General features: G+C 45.0%; 1 protein-coding gene across 1 annotated transcript in view; it reads right to left on the bottom strand.

The window, feature by feature from the left end:
• The window catches only part of LOC130357519 (uncharacterized), a 43,245-nt gene that overhangs the window by 4,065 nt on the left and 14,240 nt on the right, over window positions 1-24,940 (bottom strand). Inside the window, exons 5-9 of the mRNA XM_056560216.1 lie at window positions 21,488-21,529; window positions 8,790-9,027; window positions 8,594-8,691; window positions 5,051-5,092; window positions 813-902 (exon numbers count right to left, since the gene is read on the bottom strand). Coding sequence (XP_056416191.1) covers window positions 813-902; window positions 5,051-5,092; window positions 8,594-8,691; window positions 8,790-9,027; window positions 21,488-21,529 — 510 coding nt within the window. The remainder of the gene's footprint in view (window positions 1-812; window positions 903-5,050; window positions 5,093-8,593; window positions 8,692-8,789; window positions 9,028-21,487; window positions 21,530-24,940) is intronic.

Raw genomic sequence — 24,940 nt, 5'->3', positions numbered from 1 at the left:
GCCATCTATGCAGCAGGGACCGTCCGGTGGGGATGGTTAGTCGCGCGCTGTCCATTTTCACCGGGGGGGGGGGGGGGCCTCTTCTCCGCACTTCGGGCCCGGACCCAGTGACATTGCCTTGACAACGACGCACAGGGACGTTGCGCATGAACGTCCCTGTGCGTCGTCGTCAAGGCAACGTCACTACTTCGGGGCTGGGCCCCAAGTGCGGAGAAGAGGCCCCCCCCCAGTGAAAATGGACAGCCCGCAACGACTAACTATCCCCACCAGACGGTCCCTGCAGCATAGATGACCCGGACCAGCTCATCCTAACTTCCCGCTGAGGGAAGGTGAGTACAGAACAAAAGGGGGGGGGGTCTGGATGATGACGAAGGCCACAGTGGTCTTCAACCTGCGGACCTCCAGAGGTTTCAAAACTACAACACCCGGCATGCCCGGACAGCCGATGGCTGTCCGGGCTTGCTGGAAGTTTTAGTTTTGCAACATCTGGAGGTACGCAGGTTGAAGACCACTGATTAAGGGATTGACAGGCGGAGAGTTCACTTGAGTACAAGCCGAGGGGGGCGTTTTCAGCATGAAAAATCGTGCTGAAAAACTCGGCTTATACTCGAGTATATACGGTAGGTGCTGCGGAATCTGTTCTGAACAGCTATTGGCTGATCATTAGCCAATGACCGCCACAACCAATGACTCGGTTAAAAAAACTAAATGTGCAAATGTGATTACCATATTCATGAGGGGCAGGGCAGAGTGGCAGCTGGGAGGAGGTGCAGCAGAAAACATCACAGCTGAGTAAGTGAGGTGGCGCTCACAACATGGCCGACATGAAGCAGGCTAGAGGAATCGCCAGTCACCAGAATCCCAAACTTCCGGCCAGCAACAAAGAGCTCACAAAAGAAGAGCTACAAAGACAATAGACCATCTAAAATGTGCAAATAGGTACAACTCGCTGCAAGGCACAATATACATGGAAAACCATCAGCAGTGGAGTACTCCTTTAAGCCTTATGGGACTCTGCCGGGAAATAAGAAACTGTCCGCTAAGGGAGATTTTAGTGTATTGTGCTTTTATTTAGTTCTTGATCTACCGGGGAGAACTTTACATTTATCCAAAATATTGCCAAGTGCATGTCCACAGAGGACGACATTTACCACAATCTTTAATGGAACCAGAAAAAATTTATATCCACAACCAACACCAGATCATATAGATGATATACACACTGTTCAAAATTATTATGCAAATTCTATTTAACCTTTAACGCCCTGCATCCTGAATCCTTAAGGACGTAGGGCGTACAGGTAAGTCCATAGGAATTCTGGTCCCCGCCGCTAGCTGGTCTGTCAGTGCATGCTGGGAGTTGTAGGTTTGCAACAGCTGGAGGTTTGCCCCCCCCCATGTGAATGTACAGGCTACATTCACACAGGCGGGTTTACAGTGAGTTTCCTGCTTCAAGTTTGAGCTGCAGCAAATTTTCCGCCGTAGCATAAACTCCTAGCAAGAAACTCACCGTAAACCCCCGCCAATGCAAATTTACCCTAAAAACACTACACTAACATATAATAAAGGGTAAAATACTACATATACACCCCCTTACACTGTCCCCCCCCCCAATAAAAATGAAAAACGTATCGTATGGAAGTGTTTCCAAAACAGAGCCTCCAGCTGTTGCAAAACAACAACTCCCAGCATTTCCGGACAGCCACTGACTGTCCAGGCATGCTAGGAGTTTGGCAACAGCTGGAGGCACCCTGTTTGGGAATCACTGGCGTAGAATACCCCTATGTCCACCCCTATGCAATCCCTAATTTAGCCCTGTCATATTTCAAGGAAACAGTTTAGGGCCACATATGGGGTATTTTCGTACTCTGGAGCAATTGTGTTACAAATTTTGAGGGGCTTTTTCTCCTTTTACCCCTTATGAAAAGGAAAAGTTGGGGTCTACACCAGCCTGTTCGTGTAAAAAAAAAAAAAAAATATTTACACTAACATGCTAGTGTTGCCCCATTCTTTATTTTCACAAGAGGTAAAAGGAAAAAAAAAGACCCCCAAAATTTGTAATGCAATTTCTCCTGAGTACGGAAATACCCCAGATGTGGGCGTAAAATGCTCTGCGGACACACAACAAGGCTCAGGAGTGAGAGTGCTATGTACATTTGAGGCCTAAATTGGTGATTTGCACAGGGGTGGCTGATTTTACAGCGGTTCTGACATAAACGCAAAAAAAATACCCACATGTGACCACATTTTGGAAACTACACCCCTCACGGAATGTAACAAGGAGTATAGTGAGCCTGAACACCCCACAGGTGTTTGATGAATTTTCGTTAAATTTGGATGGGAAAATGAAAAAGAAAAAAATTGTTTAACTAAAATGCTGGTGTTACCCTAAATTTTTCATTTTCACAAGAGAAAATAGGAAAAATCCTCCCAATTGTAACCCCATTTCTTCTGAGTAAGAACATACCCCATATGTGGATGTAAAGTGCTCTGCGGGCGAACTACAATGCCACTGGGCTTTTGGAGAGAAAGCACCCCTTAGTGCTAGAACAATGGACCCCCCCCCACACGACCCCATTTTGGAAACTACACCCCTCACATAATGTAATAAGGAGTGCAGTGAGCATTTACGCCCCACAGGTGTCTGACAGATTTTCGTAACAGTGGTCCATGAAAATAAAAAATTACATTTTTCATTTCCACAGCTCACTATTCCAAAGATCTGTCAAACGCCAGTGGGGTGTAAATACTCACTGCACCCCTTATTAAATTCTGTGAGGGGTGTAGTTTCCAAAATGGGGTCACATGTGGGGGGGGGGGGGTCCACTGTTCTGGCACCATGGGGGGGCTTTGTAAACGCACATGGCCCCCCGACTTCTATTCCGACTAAATTTTCTATCCAAAAGCTCAAATGCACTCCTTCTCTTCTGAGCATTGTAGTGCGCCAGCAGAGCACTTGACGTATTGGGGTATTTCCGTACTCAGAAGAAATGGGGTTACAAATTTTGGGGGGCATTTTCTCCTATTACCCCTTGAAGAAACCAGAATTTTTTTTTTATTTACACATCCGATTTTAACGATGTTTTGCTGTTCTGGCACCATAGGGGCTTCCTAAATGTGACATGCCCCCCAAAAACCATTTCAGCAAAATTTGCTTTCCAAAAGCCAAATGTGACTCCTTCTCTTCTGAGCATTGTAGTACACTCACAGAGCTTGACACATGGGTTACACATTTTAGGGTAGTTTCTCTCCTTTTACCCCTGGTAAAAAAAAAATCAAAAACTAGGTCTACAAGAACATGCGAGTGTAAAAAAAAAAATGAAGATTTTGAATTTTCTCCTTCACTTTGCTGCTATTCCCGTGAAACACCTAAAGTGTTAACAAACTTTCTGAATGTCATTTTGAATACTTTGAGGGGTGCAGTTTTTATAATGGGGTCATTGATGGGGTATTTCTAACATGAAGGCCCCCCAAACCCACTTCAAACAGAACTGGTCCCTGAAAAATTCAGATTTTGAAAATTTTGAGAAAAATTGGAAAATTGCTGCTGAACTTTGAAGCCTCTGGTGTCTTCCAAAAGTAAAAACATCTCAACTTTATGATGCAAAAGTAGACATATTGTATATGTGAATCAATATATAATTTATTTGGAATGTCTATTTTCCTTATAAGCAGAGAGCTTCAAAGTTAGAAAAATGGTAAATTTTTTTATGAAATTTTTGATTTATTTTTGTACCAAGAAATGATGCAAGTATCGACGAAAATTACCACTATGTTAAAGTAGAATATGTCACGAAAAAACTATCTTGGAATCAAATTCATAAGTAAAAGCATCCCAGAGTTATTAATGCTTAAGGCGACAGTGGTCAGATGTGCAAAAAATGCACTGGTCCTTAAAGGAAAACGGTCACCCGTTCACCCGCACTGTAACGCGATACACCGGGTTATAGCCGAGGGTGAACAGGAGACTGATGCGGGGTCTCGGACTGCTATACCTACCTGCAGTCCGGAACCCCAGTACCCCGAAGGTCCACTCTTCCAGTGCGGACTTGCGCTTTGAGGCGGGCCCGGATAGATTTAAATATTTATAAGCGCCGGTCATGTGAGCGATCAGTAGGCACAAGCGCTCATATGACCCGCGCATATGAATATTTTAATCTAGCCGGCGGGCCTCCTCATGGGGCAAGTCAGTGCTGGAAGAGGGGGACCTTCGGGGGACGGGGCTCTGGACTGCAGGTAGGTATAGCAGTCAGAGACCCCGCATCGGATTCCTGTTCACCCGCACTATAACCCAGTGTATCGGGTTATAGTGCAGGTGAACTGGTGATCGTTTTCCTTTAAGGTTATAATGGGCTTGGTCCTTAAAGGGGTACTCCAGTGGAAAACATTTTTTTTTTTAAATCAACTGGTGCCAGAAAGTTAAACAGATTTGTAAATGACTTCTATTAAAAAATCTTTACCCTTCCAGTACATTTTAGCAGCTGTATGCTACAGAGGAAATTCTTTTCTTTTTGAATTTCTTTTTTGTCTTGTCCACAGTGCTCTCTGCTGATACCTGATGCCCGTATCAGGAACTGTCCAGAGCAGGAGAAAATTCCCATTGCAAATCTATGCTGCTCTGGACAGTTCCTGACACGGACAAGACAAAAAAGAAATGAAAAAAGAAAAGAATTTCCTCTGTAGCATACAGCTGTTAAAAAGTACTGGAAGGGTAAATATTTTTTTTAAAGAAGTAATTTACAAATCTATTTAACTTTCTGGCACCTGTTGATTTAAAAAAAATGTATTCCGCTGGAGTACCCCTTTAAGGGTTTAAAAAATATACTGTTATCATTAGGAGGTTTGTTCAATAAAATTAGAATTGTACTCTTAATAGTTGATAACATGAGAATTCTGCTGACTGTTATTTACATCAATTATTTAGGTAAATGAGAAAAATAACATTTGCATAATAATTTGGAACAGGGTGTACAGCACTGCTGGAGGAGATTAGGAGAAGCTTCATTATATTCATCTATAGGGGATTTGTAGATATCGCAGCTTCATCTACCTGATGGTCCAGTGGGATATCCTCCTCTTCCTCTTTACAGTCCTGGAGATTTAAAAATATAATCAATATTATTAATACATATACACATATATATACCCCCGTTAACGACACAGGACATAAATGTATGTCCTGATGCGATGGTACTTAACGAACCAGGACGTACATTTACCAGTCACGGGACCCGCTGGTAATGGCAGACATCAGCGATTGAGCTGATGTCCACCGTTAACCCCTCAGATGCCGTGATCTGTATTGTTCACGGCATCTGAGGGGTTAACGGTGGACATCAGCTGCGGCAATGCGGGCGTTAAAATGGATGACCGGATGCGACACTGCCACTGATCATGTAACATGGAGGCCGGAGGCCCTCTTACCTGCCTCCGTCCGTCTCCCGGGCTCTTTTGCTCTGGTATGAGATCGAGTAGACCAGAGCAGAAGATCGCCGATAACACTGATCAGTGCTATGCCCTATTCATAGCACTGATCAGTATTAGCAATCAAGTCTATGGGGACACATAAAGTGTAAAAAAAATAAAATAAAAAGTTAAAAAGTTTTGAAAAATCCCCTTCCCCAATAAAAATTTAAATTGCCCTTTTTTCCCCATTTTACCCCCAAAAAGCATAAACAACTTAATAAACATTTTTGGTATCGATGTGTGCGTAGATGTCCGAACTATCAAAATATAATGTTAATGATCCTGTACGGTGAACGGCGTAAACGTAAAAAATAAATAAATAAATAAATAAATAAAAAGTCCAAAATTGATGCTTTTTTTATCACATTCCAAAAAATAAAAAGAAAAAGAAAATTTAAAGTTTGATATAGGCAAACGTGGTATTGATAAAAAGTACAGATCAAAGCGCAAAAAATGAGCCATGATACAGCCGCTTATATGGAAAAATGAGAAAGTTATAGGTCGTCAAAATAGAGGGATTTTAAACACACTAATTTGGTTAAACAGTTTTTATTTTATTAAGCGGTACAATAATAGAAAATTATGTAATCATGGGTATCGTTTTAATCGTATTGACCCACAGAATAAAGACAACATGTTATTTTTACCGTAAAGTGTACAGTGTGAAAAAGAAACCTTCCAAAATTTTCTAAATTGCGGTTTTCAATTCTGTGTGGTGAAATTTTTCAATTTCACCACACAAATAATATTTTTTTGGTTGCGCCATACATTTTAAAGTAAAATGAGTGATGTCATTACAAAGGACAACGGGTCACGCAAAAAAGTCCTCATAAAAAAAAGTGTTTTTAGAAGGCGAGGAGGAAAAAATGAAAATGCAAAAATAAAATCGGCCTGGTCCTTAACTCCTTAAGTACGCAGGGTGTACCTGTACGCCCTGCGCCCGAAGTATAACGTGAAGTCATGCGGTGAACCCGCGTCATATCAGGTCGGTCCCGGTGGCTAATTATAGCCTGGCCCCGTGGCTAATACCAGTGATGCCCGGTATTAACCCTTTAAGGATTCTAAAGTTTAAAAAAAGCATTCCCGGCAGCTCAGTCGGGTTGATCGGGACCACCGCGGTGTCCCAATCAGCTGTTAGGACACAAGGAGGGCCCCTACCTGCCTCCTCGTTGTCCGATCACCGATTCACAGCTCCATGCCTGATATCCAGGCAGGAGCAGTGGCGCGCCGATAACACTGATCAGTGATATGCTATGGAATAGCATTGATCAGTGCCTACAATCAATATAATTAGAGATGAGCGAACTTACATTAAATTTGATTCGTCACGAACTTCTCGGCTCGGCAGTTGATGACTTTTCCTGCATAAATGAGTTCAGCCTTCAGGTTCTCCGGTGGGCTGGAAAAGGTGGATACATTCCTAGGAAAGAGTCTCCTAGGACTGTATCCACCTTTTCCAGCCCACCAGAGCACCTGAAAGCTGAACTAATTTATGCAGGAAAAGTCATCAACTGCCGAGCCGAGAAGTTTGTGACGAATCGAATTTACTGTAAGTTCGCACATCTCTAAATATAATGTATGTTATAGTCCCCTATGGGGGCTAGAACATTGCACAAAAAAAAAAAAAGTGAAAAAAAAAATTATTAATATATGTGATTTAACCCCTTCCCTAATAAAAGTTTGAATCGCCCCCTTTTCCCATAAAAAAAAATAAACTATGTAAATAAAAATATAAACATATGTGGTATCGCCGTGTGATACCAGAAATATAAAAATATATTGTTAATTAAACCGCACAGTCAATGGCGTATACCTAAAAAAATTCCAAAGTCCAAAATAGCGTATCTTTGGTCACTTTTTTACAGTATTTTCTGGCGTAGAAGACTACTTTTTAACCCAGGAAAATGTTCTCAAAAGTCGGGGGTCGTCTTATACGCCGGGTGTCGTCTTATAGGGCGGGTGCTGCAGTCGGCCGGGACACCTGGGGTATGGATAGAGAGAGAGCGGCACTGTGCCCAGAAAAACATGCATCTTTCAATCGTCCACGCTGCCCTTGTATGTATCTATTACTGTACCTCTTTCTCTGCCTCTCAGATCTTTCTCCTGAGGACTGCTGTGAAGCGGTGTGCATTTGCGAGATCAGAGAGGCATAGAAAGTGGTACGTTAATAAGATACAACGGTGGCTCAGGTGCGAGATCTGAGAGGCAGAAAAGGAGGTAAGGTAATAGGATAAATGGGCGGGCCAGACGGGTGAAAGAGGCGTGTACCGATTTGATAGTCTTGGAGACAGGGAGGGCTGGGGAGACAGGGAGAGATGACCAATCCAAGCAGGCTTTGTATACAACAACCAGCTAATCACTGTTAAGGTACCGTACATCGCGGTAGAGGGGTAGTCTTATACGGCGAGTATATCCCAAACTCTATATTTTAACTGTAAAAGTTGGGGGCCGTCTTATACGCCCAGTTGTAACATATGCCGGAAAATACGGTGCCATAACATTTTCTTTTTCTATAAAAAGCGATCAAAAAGTCCGATCGAAACATCGGTAAACGATAAACACTTCAGATCACAGCACAAAAAAGGAGCCCTCATACCTCCCCGCATGCAGAAAAATAAATAAGTTATAAGGGTCAGAAGAGGAAATTTATAAACGTATAAATTTTCGTGCATGTAGTTATGATTTTTTCCAGGTATCATTTTAATCGTATGGACCTACAGAATATATATAAAGGTGTCACTTTTACCGAAAAATGCACTGAGTAGAAACGGAAGCCCCCAAAAATTATAAAATGTTTTTTTTTTTTTCAATTTTGTCCCACAAATATATATATAGATATATATATATATATTTTTTTTTTGGTTTCGCTGTAGATTTTTGGGTAAAATGACTGATGTCATTACAAAGTTGAATTGTTGGTGCAAAAAACAAGCCTTCCTATGGGTCTGTAGTTGCAAAATTGAAAGCGTTATGATTTTTAAAATGCATGGAGAAAAAAACGAAAGTGGAAAAATGCTGAGTCCTTAAGGGGTTAATAGATATAATATATACGAGATTTAAAAATGTTCTATTCTAGATGAGGCAGGACTAATGTTTCCTGAAGAGAAAGATCATGTCCAATACCTACCTGATGGTCCAGTGGGATATCCTCCTCTTCCTCTTTACAATCCGGGGGATATAGAGGACGGGGACATCTCTCTGGGGGATTTATACTACTGGATCCATCTATAGGAAATAAACACAGTGACTGAATCCATTGTTATATGTGATGATCAGATGATGGGGAAATCTAGGAGATCCACAAACCTGCTCTCTCCTCTTACCTGGTGATGTGAGGGACTGGTGATCCTCCATCATGACCTGATCCTTGTACTGATCCTTGTGTACCTGATGGTCCAGTGGGATATCCTCCTCTTCCTCTTTACAGTCTGGGGGATATAGAGGATGGGGACACCTCTCGGGTGGATTTATACTCTCACCATTCTCTGACACTGATCGGGGTTCCTCCAGTTCTCTCTTCGTTCCTCCAGAACTTTCCTCCACGGATCCAACATTAAGGAACTGAGGAGAAGAAGAAGAAGAAGGTATGAACTAGGGAAGATCCTCTTATGTGGTGATCAGACAGGATAGAATATTAATGGAATATTTTACTCATCAACTCCGGTGCCCAAAAACTGATCTGTGTATCCTAGATGAGGCTGCACTAATGTTGTGTAAAAAAAAAAAAAAAAAAAAAAAAAAAAATATGGGGAGATTTATCAAAACCTGAGCAGAGGAAGAGCGGAGCAGTGGCCATAACAACCAGATTACTGCTTTCATTTTTAAACAGACCTGTGAAAAATTTAAGAAGAACTCTGATTGGTTGCTATGGGCAACTGAACCACTCTTCTACACAGGTTTTTATAAATGTCTATGTCACGCCGAGCGCTCCGGGTCCCTCTCCTCCCCCGAAGCGCTCGCGGCATTCACCTCCTGTTTGCAGCGCCCCGGTCAGACTCTCTGACATGGAGTGCTTCTCTCTTTCCCCCGGCGGGGATGCGATCCACGCGGCGGGACGTGCCTACCTGCGGGTCGCATCCCGATCTGTTCACCTGCCCCGTCCTCCTTCTGATCAGTCTCGGCGCGCGCGGTCCCGCTCTCTAGGGCGCGCGCGCGCCGGGTCTCTCAGATTTAAAGGGCCAGTGCACCGTTAATTGGTGCCTGGCCCAATCTGTTCCAATCACTCCCTTACACATATAAACCCACTTCCCCTTCCTGCCCTCGCCGGATCTTGTTGCCCTAGTGCCAGTGAAAGCGTTTTTTTGTGAGCCATCATCTGTGTATCCAGACCCTTGCTGTTGCCCCTGACTACGAACCGTTGCCACCTGCCCTGACCTTCTGCTACGTCTGACCTTGCCTTTGCCTTGTCCTTGTGTCCTGCGCCAGTCTCAGCCGCTAGAGGGGTTGAGTCGCTACTGGGTGAAACGACCTGGGGGTTACCTGCCGCAGCAAGTACATCCCGCTTTGCGGCGAGCTCTGGTGAAAACCAGTAATCCCTTAGATTCTGTTCCCCTGGTACGGCCCACGCCATCGATTCTCTGGCACAGAGGATCCCCTACCAGTGTCCTCCCCGCATACCAGTCCGGATCCTGACACTCTCCCAGTAAGTGCAGCATAGAGGACATCAAGCCCGCTGAGAGCCCTTGCACCTGAGCCTGCTGGCCAGGTAAATAGAAAAACAGAGGGAAAAGGGAAGGGGGAAATGAAGTGGCACATGTGGGTAATAAAGAGGGGAGGATCTGACACAGGGAGAATAAAGTGGAAATAAACTGGCACAGGTGAGGATAAAATGGCAGAGGGGAGGATAACATGGCACAGGGGGTACAAGGGGGGGGAAAGAAAAGGCACAGGGGAAATTATGTGGCACGGGGGTGGTAAACAGGCGGTGATGAATTTGCACAAAGAGTAATAAAGGGGAATAAAATGGCACAGGAAGGATCAAGGGGATATTATTTGGCACAGGGGAAATAAAGTGGCACGGAGGAAGGGGATTTAAGAGGGGGGGGGGGCGCTTGTGTGGCTGGTGGACGTACAGAAGCAAGAGACAGATGTTTCAACATTGGTCTTCTGATTCTGCACTGGGGCTGCAGCGGGGGCCAGGGCCCCTAACTGGGGTATTGGCTTACCCCCCCCCTCCTTACCCCCGAAGTCGGCCCTGTGTACAAGGTAGGGGCTGGCATAGAAGCCTTGTTGTCCCCTATTGGGAATATGTTGTTCAGCACAGGGGTGTCCGCATCCTCTATTAGAAGTGTCCCCTATTAGAAGTGTCCCCTATTCGGAAGGTACAAATGCATTAAGTCTTATGGAACTCTGCCGGGAAATAAGAAACTGTCCACTAAGGGAGATTTTAGTGTATTGTGCTGTTATTTCAATTACTTATAGATCACCACAGTGATAAAAAAAACTATTTCCCATATATATATAAAAACTTTGTACTTTATTGATATTTCTCCACACTTGGGACAAACAGATTAAAATTACAGTGCCATTTTCTCCATGTAATGACCCTAAAGTACAGGCAATGCCAGCCTGACTGCCTGACACTAGTTATATAGGTATCGCATGCACCTGCAGTGTGCTATGCGAATGGACACAGCACTGGATTTAAAATCAGTTCTCAGCCCCCCTCGACATGTTTCGCTGCTAACCGCAGCTTTGTCAAGAGGACAACGGGCACTGAGTGCAAAGCGACAATACGGGAGTTTTTAAAACCTCCCTTGATGACATCACCAGGCCGGATCTGCTGACAGCAGATTGGCGAGGGTGCTATCCACCCTGTCAATACGTTATCATTTTGATTGATGTTGTGAACTACCTATCATTGCCCTGGTATTCTGACCAATCGGCCGTGGTTTCTAGTGTGAGGAGCGTGATAGGTCCAGTGTCCTCTGCACCAGCACTTGTGTTAACATTCGCCTCTCTCTTCACTGATGCGCAGTGACATCTGCGCGAATACTTAGTGCAGGGACGGCGCTAGCAGTTACATAGATTCGCAGATCTTCTGCGCGAGTTCTTAGTTTCATTTTGTACTCGGGTCCATCTACTGACTTGGGGATACAGCAATCTCACGTTTAAGTATTCACTTCCATTCTCAGAGGAAACAATCTATTGGCTCAAGTAGGTAAGATATTATATGGCTCAATATACATTGATACTCAAGATGTCACACTCTGAGTTAGATGGATATAGGACCCAAGTTCACCACATGCGCATCATAACTTGAGAAGCAATCCATTTATTATTAGGGCATTATTGACACTATTACTATATTCATATTTGGGTAATTTCTTCTCTCCCCAATCATCTTCTTAATTATTAGAGTAGTCTGAATCGATTATTTGCATTTATATAGGTGACTTCTTCTCATCCCCAATCTTGTTTTACATATTATAAATTAGTATATGCTACCTCTAATTGTGTTAAGGGCTATTTCTCCATTCCCTAACTACCCCGACCCATCACGTTCTCTTCTCCTTATTGTTTTTCTAAGATAGTCTTATCTCTGATAGGTTCATTGCTTTATTCATATTAATAATTTACTCTTGTATCTTCCCTTGATAGCGCTCTCGTCATGTTCAACGGTGGCAGCACAATTTCTTCTCCGGTATATGTACATCAACTTGGCTATGTGCGAGAATGGTTGTAACATTTGATTAACTCCAATTATTTCAGCAGGATAATATAAAATAAATGCTGAGAAGATAAACCCTTCATTCAGTCCATTCGGACTTAAACTCTTCAGCCTCTGATTCCACTTTGCCTCCTCTCTAAGCAATTTCTTGTCTAGGTTCCCCCGCCTGGGGCCCAATCTCATTTTAGACAGCCCCCAAAATTTTAGGGTCATAAGGTCCCCTCCATGTACTTCACGTACATGTCTAGCTAAAGGTGTATCTGTTCCAGTGCGGATAGTACTCAAATGTTGGGATATCCTCCTCCTCAATTGCTGTGTGGTTTTACCCACATATAGCTTGGTACATCCGCACTGGGCAATATACACCACACCTGTTTGGCAGTTGACAAATTCTCTAATGGTATATGTGCGGTTATCAATCGGGTTAGTGAACTCTTTCACTTTTGGCATGAATGTACAAAAAGTACAATTGCCGCATGGGTAAGATCCTTTTGTCATAGATTGTAGCCATGTACCTTCCTGTTTGTCATGGAAGAGACTATAAACCAAATGTTCCCGTATGTTTCTCCCTCTTCTATACGTAATCGAGGGGAAGGGAGGAATCCCCTCCCTCAAGTCCCCATCTGCTTGTAATATAGGCCAATATTGGCGCAAGATGTTCACTACCTGTCTGTTGTTTCCATCATTTGTACCGATGCACCGTACTGTTTTGACTTGTTCAGCAGGTGGGGATTTATTTCTTAGCAACTCTTGGCTCGGGGTGTCTTTGGTTCTCGCGAAAGCCCAATGGAGGACCCTTTTGGCTCTTTTGATGAACCGTTTATACAGTAATTTACTTTTCTCCAAAAAGCTTTTGTCAGTTGAGCAGTTCCGTCTTGCCCTGATGTATTGGCTGACTGGAATTCCTCTCTTGAGGGGGCTCGGATGGTAAATGCCTCACTCAAGAAAACTGTTAGTAGATGTTGGTTTTCTATATATTCGAGGTTTGACGCTGCCTCCAGATTCCAATGAGATCTTAAGATCCAAAAAATGTATTGTGTTTTCGTGTATCTCTGAGGTGAAAAACATACCAATAGTGTTGGTGTTGAGTGCCAAAATAAAGTGATTAAATAGTTTAACAGTGTCATCCCAAAATAACAAAATATCGTTTTATTGACGATATTTTGGGATGGCACTGTTACACTATTTAATCAAACTAAGAACTCGCGCAGAAGATCTGCGCATCTATGTAACGGCTGGCGCCGTCCCTGCACTAAGTATTCGCAAAGATGTCACTGCGCATCAGTGAAGAGAGAGGCGAATGTAAACACAAGTGCTGGTTCAGAGGTCACTGCGCAGGCACGTGTGCGGACACTGGACCTATCACGCTCCTCACACTAGAAACCACGGCAGATTGGTCAGAATACCAGGACAATGATAGGTAATTCACAACATCAATCAAATTGATAGCGTATTGACAGGGTGGATAGTACCCTAGCCAATCTGCTGTCAGCAGATCCGGCCTGGTGATGTCATCAAGGGAGGTTTTAAAAACTCCCGTATTGTCGTTTTGCACTCAGTGCCCATTGTCCTCTCGACAAAGCTGCGGATAGCAGCGAAACATGTCGAGGGGGGCTGAGAACTGATTTTAAATCCAGTGCTGTGTCCATTCGCATAGCACACTGCAGGTGCATGCGATACCTATATAACTAGTGTCAGGCAGTCAGGCTGGCATTGCCTGTACTTTAGGGTCATTACATGGAGAAAATGGCACTGTAATTTTAATCTGTTTGTCCTAAGTGTGGAGAAATATCAATAAAGTACAAAGTTTTTATAATATATGGGAAATATTTTTTTTTGGGGATCACTGTGGTGATCTATAAGTAACTGAGATTAATCCACCCGCCATATACAGGTCTGCTGGATATTGATTGTGCTGTTATTTAGTCCATGATCTACATTGGAGAACTTTACATTTATCCAGAATATTGCCAAGTGCATGTCCACAGAGAATGACATTTACCACAATCTTTTATGGAACAAGAAACAATTTATTGCCACAAGCGACCACAACCAACACCAGATCATATAGATCATATACACCCTGTTCCAAAGTATTATGCAAATTATATTTAAGTGTCACAAAGATTAAATAAGGAGATTTTTTGGTACTCACCGTAAAATCTCTTTCTTGTAGCCTTCATTGGGGGACACCTTACTGATGGGTATACGCTCTTGCCACTAGGAGGCACCAACACTAGGAAAAAAAAGTCGGCTCCTCCCTGGCAGGATTTACCCGCTTACCTGCAGTGAGGTAATCAGTTTTGTCACAAAGCAGTAGGAGAAGCCAACAAACACATACGTCCCGGATAAACAACCCAAGAACCGGAAAAAAATAGTCCGGGAAAAAAGATGAAGAAATGGGTGGGTGTGGTGTCCCCCAATGAAGGCTACGAGAAAGAGATTTTACGGTGAGTACAAAAAAAATCTCCTTCTATCGGTCGCTCTTCATTGGGGGACACCTTACTGATGGGATGTACCAAAGCAGTCCCCTAGGGTGGGAAAAACAACCACCAGAGAAAAGGAATCAGTCCTGAGACTGAACTCACGTGTCCACAAGGTCTGCGGACGAGCCCCCAGGTCGGAGACACACTAGGCCCAGAAATGGAGCTCCCGGAAGATCTCCCATCCAAAGAGATGGACTAGGACACCAAAGGAAGGGGCCGTCCCCAAGACACTCGGGTCATATAGAAAGACAAGTAACCACAGGAAAAAAAGAAAGATGTAATTCACGTGGAAGACAAACCCCTGAAGAGTAAGGAAAACAGACGTCCGCGAAAACTCTCCGGGCGACAGATTTCCCTGAAGAAGAGAAGGAGCGCAGAACAGAAAGACTGCCCCAACTAATGGGATCGCCGAGGCGTCTTGGCCGGATCACTACACATGCCCAAGACCTGAACCATCTCCAAGGCAAAAGGAATCGGAAGAGCAGTCTGAAAAGAAGGCACGGCACAGCATCCTAGGACAGAGTCCAAACCAAAGAGACTTAACAGTCATAGGCCCGAGTGGTCCGAGCGGACCAGAGCACTCCAAAGAAAACATCCCACCAGAACGGGAACGGAGAGAGAAATAAATGAGAACCCTCTTAGGGTCTGGGCACAGGAAGGATGACTCCAGAAGAATGTGGTGTCAGTGCAGTACAACTGACACAGACAAAAGGGAAGGAAAAACACACCCTTCAAGGGAGATTGTACAAACTACTCCAACAGAGGAGAGAGCCAAGGCTGCGTGAGCAGCAGTAGATAACTGAAAAACAGAGAGAGAGAGAGAGAGAGAGAGAGAGAGAGAGAGAGAGAGAGCCAGGCTGTGATAGTGGACAGGAAGCACACAAGCCTAGACAGGAAAAGGCTCTGTTGAATGCTCTCAGCGAAAAACAAGGGCCCTGCCAGATACTCCACCTATATAGTGGGAACAGCGCGATGGCATCATCTTGGCGCAGAAAAAAAAAAAATCTACACCCATGCCAAGTACCCTGGTGCAGTAGGAGCAGGGAAATGCTGCCCCACAGCAAGTACTGGGTGGATGGAGCCCCCAGGCCCCATCGGCAACCATCGCTGTCTGGAGGAGCCACCATGTGTCCCAAGAGGGATCGGAATCCTGTACACTGGAGTTGGACAAAAAGTACAAGACGTGTTGAGAGCCAGTCCAGACAGTAACGAGTAGGTGCCTGAGCCACCCCAGACAGAAACCCCAGAAAAAAAACACCTGGAGGCTGGACTGACTGTCGCCCCAGAAGGCCCCGTGTCCGAACAGAAGTGCTCAACCACCGCAGAACTGCGGAAACAAAAACACCAGAAGCCCAGAGGCTTACCCCACCGAACGAAAGGAAAGGTGGGCTCTACACCTACAGAGCGGTCCTAGCACAGGTAGGAACACAGATATTGATACCCCACAATAGCAGTGGGGTACTAAGACTGCGGACATGAAAGAAACCACAGACATCCAAGGGACCAGCAGGAAGGGAGGTATGCCTCTAGCAGACCAAATAGTGCAACCTAAGAAAGGAGAACAGAGTGATGCTGCTGTTGCTGAGAAAGTCCCTGGGACCTGCAGAAAAGAAGCCCACACCCCATCCCCTAACGGCGCCAGACACCAAGGCTGCAGACGCCGACTCAGGAGATGAAGAATGAATGTGGAGCAGGAAAAATTCTGACAGTGTAACTTACAGGTAGAAAGGGTCTCAAGAACCCACAGGTACACACTCTGCAGAACTGCACCTGGAAAGAGAGACACCGGACTGCATCCACGGCATCGGCAGAAATGGGGAAGGTGACTAGGTGGATGAGAACACCATGCAGGCACAGTCTGGCTATGTGGCAGATGGACCGCGGCCATGCCAGGTCCCGCATACGGAAACACACAGTGGAGTGAGATACCAGTCTGTAGACAGAGTAGCAGGAAGCAGAGGGAGACCTGACCAAGTAGGTAACACTGTAAACCAGTATGTAGTGAATTGTATAAGGCCCATGGAGTAACATGGGGAGACTCACTCAAAACTACACCATGGTAGTGTGAGCACCCAGGGTCGCTTCATTCAACCTCCCACAGAAAGCGGGGTACTAGAGTGCGGCCTAACCAACGGGCGACCTGGTGGTGTAGAAAACCCAACAGACGAAGGATTGTCTGACTGGTATCAATCCCGTATACCTGTAGGGACCCTACTTCAGATCCCTCACCCAGTAGTGAGGTACAGGAAACCTGGCTATGTCCGCGGCAGCCTAGAGGTCAGAGAGCGATGATGGCGGAAACAGTGTAGACAACAGTCTGGCCAAACAAGAACACCCTCAGGCATCTGACGAAAAGGGAAGAATCAGACAGGTGATAACTGTGCCCCTTTGTCATAGGTGGGAGGAATAGGAGCCGTAGAATGCATCCCTGACATCTCGTATAAAGTCCGTGGGACGCGCTGGGTCAGTTTTACGTATACCGCACTCAGCAGTGGACTACCGGAACTCCAGCTGCAAATACAGCAGCCGTGTGACAGGGGGCAGAAAAAAACATGCAGACAACTGTTTGGCTTACTAGTATGGATCCATAGTGGACAGCGAGTCAATCCGTCAGGCACCACGCACAGCGGTGAGGTACCGGAAGTCCAGTCACAGATACACCAGCCATGTGATGGCAGGTGGCATAGGAAAACATGCAGACCACTGTCTGGCTTACTGGTATGGGTCCATAGAAGACAACAAGTCATTTCATCGGCACCTCGCACAGTAGTGAGGTACCGGAACACCAGTCGCAGATACATCAGCCGTTTGATGTAAGACAGGCGGCGTAGGAAACCATGCAGATCACTGTCTAGCTCACTGGTATGGGTCCATAGTAGACAACGGGATACTCCGTCGGACACCTCACAAGTAGTGAGGTACTGGAACTCTAGCCGAAGATACATCAGCCATTTGATGTAGGACAGGCGGTGAAGGCAACCATGCAGACCACTGTCTGACTTACTGGTATGGGTCCATAGTAGACAACAGGACACTCCGTCTGACACCTCACACAGTAGTGAGATACCGGAAGTCCAGCCGCGGATACATCAGCCGTTTGATGTATGACAGGTGGTGTAGGCAACCATGTAGACCACAGTCTGGCTTACTGGTATGGGTCCATAGTAGACAACGGGACACTGCATCAGAAGCCTCACACAGTAGTGAGGTATCAGACTCTAGCCGCAGATACATCAACTATGTAATGTGTGACAGGCGGCAGAGGAAACCATGCAGACCACTGGCTGGCTGACTGGTATGAGTCCATAGTAGACAACGGAGCATTCCTTCGGACAACTCGCACCAGGAGTGGGGTACCGGAGTGCCAGCCGCGGACGCGGCAGCTGTGAGATGAGTGACAGGCGAGACCATTGTTTGGCCTGTGGAGAAGGGAATCATAGAGTATGACATGCCAAGAACACCCGATGTGAAGGGAAGCATCATATAATCATATTTAAATCGATCTATCTCACATCAACCTATGCCCTAAAAAAGACCTTTATAGGAATGTCTCACAAACAGGAATATTTCTTACATGACTTGGGGCATGTCATAAAATGCAATATAATAGTCATTAGACCAGAGGCATATTTTGGGATGTTTTGTAAAACATCCTGGAATCGGCCCACTTAGCCTCATGCACATATCATGGTAGCCTTGGTATATCTGGCCAGGTCATAAAGAGGCCAAAGCACAGGTGGCATTGTCTACAAACATTCTCTGGTTTGTGCCCACCAAACCTGTGTTGGTGCCTGGGGATATCTGGCCAGGGAGGAGGTTGTGAGGACATTCCATGAAGTTACCTATATAAACTAAGGAGGGAGTCATCCTAGGAGGCAGTGACCATGACAGGGAGCAACTCTATGAGGCAGTGAGGATCCAGGCCCAAGAAAGATAGACCATCATCAGACTGCTGTCCTGCCTCATCTCATGCACCAAGGATCCCAACACCCTGATAATCTGCTAAGTATAATCCTGGGCACCCACTTTCCTGCCTGCAACCTCTACCTTTGCCCCAACTTCCCTCTCTTGGCTTACACTCCACAGTCTAACCCTATCCTTTACCCTCCTATCCCAAGACTCACTAACCCCTTTCCACCCCTCTCTACCAAGACACTGCATTAACCCCTTCTATCCCTGTTAACTGTATTAAGCATTGACCCTCTCATTGCTATCACAAACTCCTATAGCCTTAGGGACAGAAAGCTCTTCTGGACTGAGTACTTGTGTGAGTGTATTGGTGTGTGATTAGGTGGGCGGGTAAAACATTGTATTGGGTTAAATTGTAATGTAACTAGTATAATGTTAATGTATTGAAGTTGTCTTAGCCATTGTTGTATACACTGAGATACATTGATATTATACGGATATATATATATATATATATATATGTTAGCTAAAGTTATATAGTGTATTTATAGTGTGTTAGTGAATAAACCTTTGTATTATTAACCCTGTGTTGGGAATTACTTAAAGGGGTACTCCGCCTCTAGACATCTTATCCCCTATTGAAAGGATAGGGGATAAGATGTCAGATCGCAGGGGTCCCCAGGATCTCGGCTGCAGGACCCACCTGTTGCGGCTTCCGGCAGTGCTGGAGGCTCTCATCCTAACGCCTCCCGACCACGGTGACGTGAGATCGTGAAATCACGACTCCGCCCCCGTGTGACATCACGCCCCGCCCCTCAATGCAAGTCTATGGGAGGGGGCGTGACACGCCCCCTCCCTCAGACTTGCATTGAGGGGCGGGGCGTGACGTCACACGGGGCCGAGTCGTGACGTCACGATCTCACGTCACCGTGGTCGGGAGCCGAAGCCTCCAGCGTTTCCGGAAGCCGCAACAGGTGGGTCCTGCAGCCGAGATCCAGCGGTGGGACCCCCGTGATCTGACATCTTATTCCCTATCCTTTGGAAAGGGGATAAGATATCTAGGGGTGGAGTACCCCTTTAAACCGTACAATTTACAAAGGGAAACAAGAGTAAGTTGATAACACTTGGAAAAGGAAGGAAGGAGGAATAATATACAATATTTATATCAATATTTATACACGTCCTTTAACATTAGGATACCCTTTTACATTGGCAAGTCTTAAGCCAGGGTATTATATCCTTCTACACCCCACGATAGGTGGCCGGCAGACGTGACAGATGAGGAACCTCAAAAGAGACCTGAGTGCCTGCCAGGGAACGCAAAGAGCTTGCACATGGTACGGCCGTCAGTGGTAGCGGAGAACAGATTGTCTGAATATCCCCGTCTGTTCCCAAGGGACCGTGAATCCCCGGCAACAAACTGCCACGGCGGTTCACATATCCTTCAGGACAGAGAGCAACAATGCAGAACTAGGGACACCAGAGGGATACCCTAAGCGGTTCATGTAGTTAATGTATAGCAGGGTACCCTCTAGGGTGACAAACAAAGCGGTATGTCCGCGGCAGCTCAGCCCCTAATACAGACCATAAGACCTAAGACATCCCCTATCCAAAAGGATAGGAGATAAGATGTCTGATCACGGGGGTTGAGCCGCTGGGGACCCCACAATCTACTGTAGCATGCAGCACCCACCTGTGAGCACTGCAGGAAGCGCTGGAGGCTCGAAGTCTTATGCCTCCCGATCACATGGACGGAGTATCATGACGTCACAACTCCGCCCTCGTGTGCCGTCACGCCCCTCCCCCTCAATGCAAGTGTACGGGAGGGGGCATGACAGCAGTTGGACGTGTAAATGAAAAATTTGGGGTTTTTTTATCACTAAAATGCTGGTGTTACCTAAATTTTTTTTATTTTTGCTAAGGGTAATAGTTTTTCCTATTACCCTTAGCAAAAATAAAAAAAATTGAGGTAGCACCAGCCTCCCAAAATGTTGAACTCCATTTATTCTTAGTATGCAAATACCCCATATGTGTATGTAAAGTGCTCTGTGGGCACACTACGGGGTTCAGAAGAGAAGGAGCGCCATTGGGCTTTTGGGGAGAGAATTTGGCTGGAATTGAAGGCCATGTGCATATACAATGCCCCCTTGGTGCCAGAACAGTGGAACCCTGCCACATGTGACCCCATTTTGGAAACTACATCCCTCACAGTGAGCATTTACACCCCACAGGTGTCTGACAGATTTTTTGAAAAGTGGTCCATGAAAAATAAAATTTAGCAAACGTCTGTCAAATGCCAGTGGGGTGTAAATGCTCACTGCACCCCTTATTACATTCAGTGAGGGGTGTAGTTTCCAAAATGGGGTCACATGTGGGGGGGTCCAGCGCTGACTTGCGCATTTGAAGCGTGCCCGCCGGCTAGATTTAAATGTCCCATAAGCGCCGGTCACGTGAGCGCTCAGTAGGCACGAGCGCTTACATGACCGGCGCTTATGAATATTTAAATCTAGCCGACGGGCCCGCCTCAAAGTGCAAGTCAGCGCTGGAAGAGGGGGGCCTTCGGAGGAGACAGGCTTCAGACTGCAGGTAGGTATAACAGTCTGAGACCCGCATCGGTCTCTGGTTCACCCTCACTATAACCCGGTGTATCGCGTTACAGTGCGGGTGAACTGGTGACCGTTTTCCTTTAAGGTTATAATGGGCTTGGTCCTTAAGGGGTTAAAAAAAATACTGTTATCATTAGGAGGTTTGTTCAATAAAATTAGAATTGTACTCTTAATAGTTGATAACATGAGAATTCTGCTGACTGTTATTTACATCAATTATTTAGGTAAATGGGAAAAATATAATTTGCATAATAATTTGGAACAGGGTGTACAGCACTGCTGGAGGAGATTAGGAGAAGCTTCATTATATTCATCTATAGGGGATTTGTAGATATCGCAGCTTCATCTACCTGATGGTCCAGTGGGATATCCTCCTCTTCCTCTTTACAGTCCTGGGGATATAAAAATATAATCAATAATATATATATATCCAGCAAAGAGGTTCAGCAGCACACCAGAGAGTTGCAAACAAAGGTGGATTTAATTCCCCATGTTCAGATACAGTGATCCCTCAACTTACAATGGCCTCAACATACAATAGTTTCAACATACAATGGTCTTTTCTGGACCATTGTAAGTTGAAACCAGACTCAACATACAATGTACAGACAGTCCAGATCTGTGAAAAGTGTCAATGAACTGACCAATTAGAATGGGTATTCACTGGTAAAACTCCTGTATTACTGAAGCGTATGCACTGACTGGTGTCTGGTATCGCCCCCTACAGTACAGGGAGGCATTACATGTTCTGTACTCTTTACCTGTATTACTGAAGTGTATGCACTGACTGGTGTCTGGTAGCGCCCCCTACAGTACAGGGAGGTATTACATGTTCTGTACTCTTTACCTGTATTACTGAAGTGTATGCACTGACTGGTGTCTGGTAGCGCCCCCTACAGTACAGGGAGGTATTACATGTTCTGTACTCTTTACCTGTATTATTGAAGTGCATGCACTGAATGGTGTCTGGTAGCGCCCCCTACAGTACAGGGAGGTATTACATGTTCTGTACTCTTTACCTGTATTACTGAAGTGTATGCACTGACTGGTGTCTGGTATCGCCCCCTACAGTACAGGGAGGTATTACATGTTCTTTACTCTTTTCCTGTATTACTGAAGTGTATGCACTGAAGGGTGTCTGGTAGCGCCCCCTACAGTACAGGGAGGTATTACATGTTCTGTACTACTCTTTACCTGTATTGCTGAAGTGTATGCACTGAATGGTGTCTGGTAGCGCCCCCTACAGTACAGGGAGGTATTACATGTTCTGTACTACTCTTTACCTGTATTACTGAAGTGTATGCACTGACTGGTGTCTGGTAGCGCCCCCTACAGTACAGGGAGGTATTACATGTTCTGTACTACTCTTTGGGCCAGGGTTAGCTGCTCCTTTGGACATCAGGTGAGGGCGGCTCCATCTTACTTTTTTAGGACATTGTGTGTACTGTACAGGACCCTGAAGAAGCTCCTGTCCTCTACATAGACCAGTGTTTCCCAAGCAGGGTGCCCCCAGCTGTTGCAAAACTACAACTCCCAGCATGCACGGACAGCCTTTGGCTGTCCGGGCATGCTGGGAGTTGTAGTTTTGCAACAGCTGGAGGCTCCCTGCTTGGGAAACACTGACATAGACAGTGATTACAGCTCCCAGCAGATCTTTATTACTTTTATATGTAAGGATTTGCTTTATCTCTATTAGTTATCTACTTATTTTTCTTTAATTCTCACTTTTTCCTATTTTGTTGGATGACATTTTGGTGCCTTTAGAACCAATTACCAGGTTTCCATAGAGTTCTGGTCTCAACATACAATGGTTTCAACATACAATGGTCGTCCCAAAACCAATTAATATTGTAACTTGAGGGACCACTGTACAACGTTTCAGCAGTATCTCCCTGCCTTTCTCAAGCAGGAGAAAGCTTGTATGAGAAAGGAAGGGAGATACTGCTAAAACGTATCGGAACGATATGTATATATATATATATATATATATATATATATATATATACACACATACACACCCCTTAATGAAACAGGACTTAAATGTATGTCCTGATGTGATGGTACTTAACCCACCAGGACATACATTTACGCAAGCCCTGGACCGGTGCTCGCGTCACACGCGGCAGGTTCTGGCTGCTATCAGCAGCCAGGGACCCGCTGGTAATGGCAGACACCAGCGATCGCGCTGATGTCTGCCGTTAACCCCTCAGATGCAGTGATCAATACAGATCACGGCATCTGCGGCAATTAAAATGGACGATCAGATCGCCTACGGCACTGCCACAGGGATCTGATTATTTAACATGGCGGCCGGAGGCCCCCTTACCTGTCTCCGTCCGTCTCCTGGGGTCTTCTGCTCTGGTCTGAGATTGAGCAGAACAGAGCAGAAGATCCCCGGTAACACTGATCAGTGCTATGTCCTATGCACAGCACTGATCATTATTATCAAACGATTGCTATAAATAGTCCCCTATGGGGGCATATAAAGTGTAAAAAAAAAAAAGTTTAAAAGTGTGAAAAATCCCCTTCCCCAGTAAAAATGTAAATCGTCCCTTTTTTCCCATTTTAGCCCCAAAAAGCATAAACAAATTAATAAACACATTTGTTATTGCCGTGTGCGTAAATGTCCGAACTATCAAAACATAATGTTAATGATCCTGTACGGTGAACGGCGTAAAAGGTAAAAAAAAAACACAACAACAACAAATAAAAAAAACAACAAAAAATAAAAAGCGAATTTAAAGTTTCATATACGCAAATGTGGTATTGATAAAAAGTACAGATCATGGCGCAAAAAAAAGCCATCATACAGCCGCGTATATGAAAACATTGGAAAGCTATAGGTCGTCATAATAGAGGGATTTTTAACATACTAATTTGGTTAAAAAGTTAGATTTTTTTTAAGTGGTAGAATAATAGAAAATTATGTATTCATGGGTTTCATTTTAATCTTATAGACCAACAGAATAAAGAACACACGTCATTTTTACCGTAAAGTGTACAATGTGGAAAAGAAACCTTCCAAAATTTGCAAAATTGCGTTTTTCAATTTTGTGTGGTTAAATGTATCAATTTCACCACACAAATAATAATATTTTTTTGGTTGCACCATACATTTTATGGTAAAATTAGTGATTTTATTACAAAGGACAACGGGTCGCACAAAAAAACAAGCCCTCGTATTGGTCTGTGGATGAAAATATAAAAAAGAGTTATGATTTTTAACCCCTTAAGGACACATGACGTACTGGAACGTCATGTGTCCACTCCCGATCTATAACGCGGGGCCACGGCGTGGCCCCGCGTCATAGCGTTTCGGGCCCGGCCTCTAACAACGGCCGGGACCCGTGGCTAATAGCGCGCGGCATTGATCGCTGTGCCGCGCGCTATTAACCCTTTAGACGCGGCGTTCAAAGTTGAACGCCGCGTCTAAAGTGAAACCGAAAGCATGCCGGCTAGCTCAGTGGGCTGTTCGGGATAGCCGCGGTGAAATCGCGGCATCCCGAACAGCTGACAGGACAGCGGGAGGGCCCCTACCTGCCTCCTCGCTGTCCGATCGCCGAATGACTGCTCAGTGCCTGAGATCCAGACATGAGCAGTCATGCGGCAGAATCATCGATCACTGGTTTCTTATGAGAAACCAGTGATCAATGTAAAAGATCAGTGTGTGCAGTGTTATAGGTCCCTATGGGACCTATAACACTGCAAAAAAAAAGTGCAAAAAAAAAGTGAATAAACATCATTTAACCCCTTCCCTATTAAAAGTTTGAATCACCCCCCTTTTCCCATAAAAGAAAAAACAC

Source organism: Hyla sarda, chromosome 2 (genome assembly GCF_029499605.1).
Source record: "Hyla sarda isolate aHylSar1 chromosome 2, aHylSar1.hap1, whole genome shotgun sequence".
Lineage (NCBI taxonomy): Eukaryota > Metazoa > Chordata > Amphibia > Anura > Hylidae > Hyla > Hyla sarda.
The sequence above is the reverse complement of the archived record's forward strand: the minus strand, read 5'-3'. Positions and strand labels throughout refer to the sequence as shown.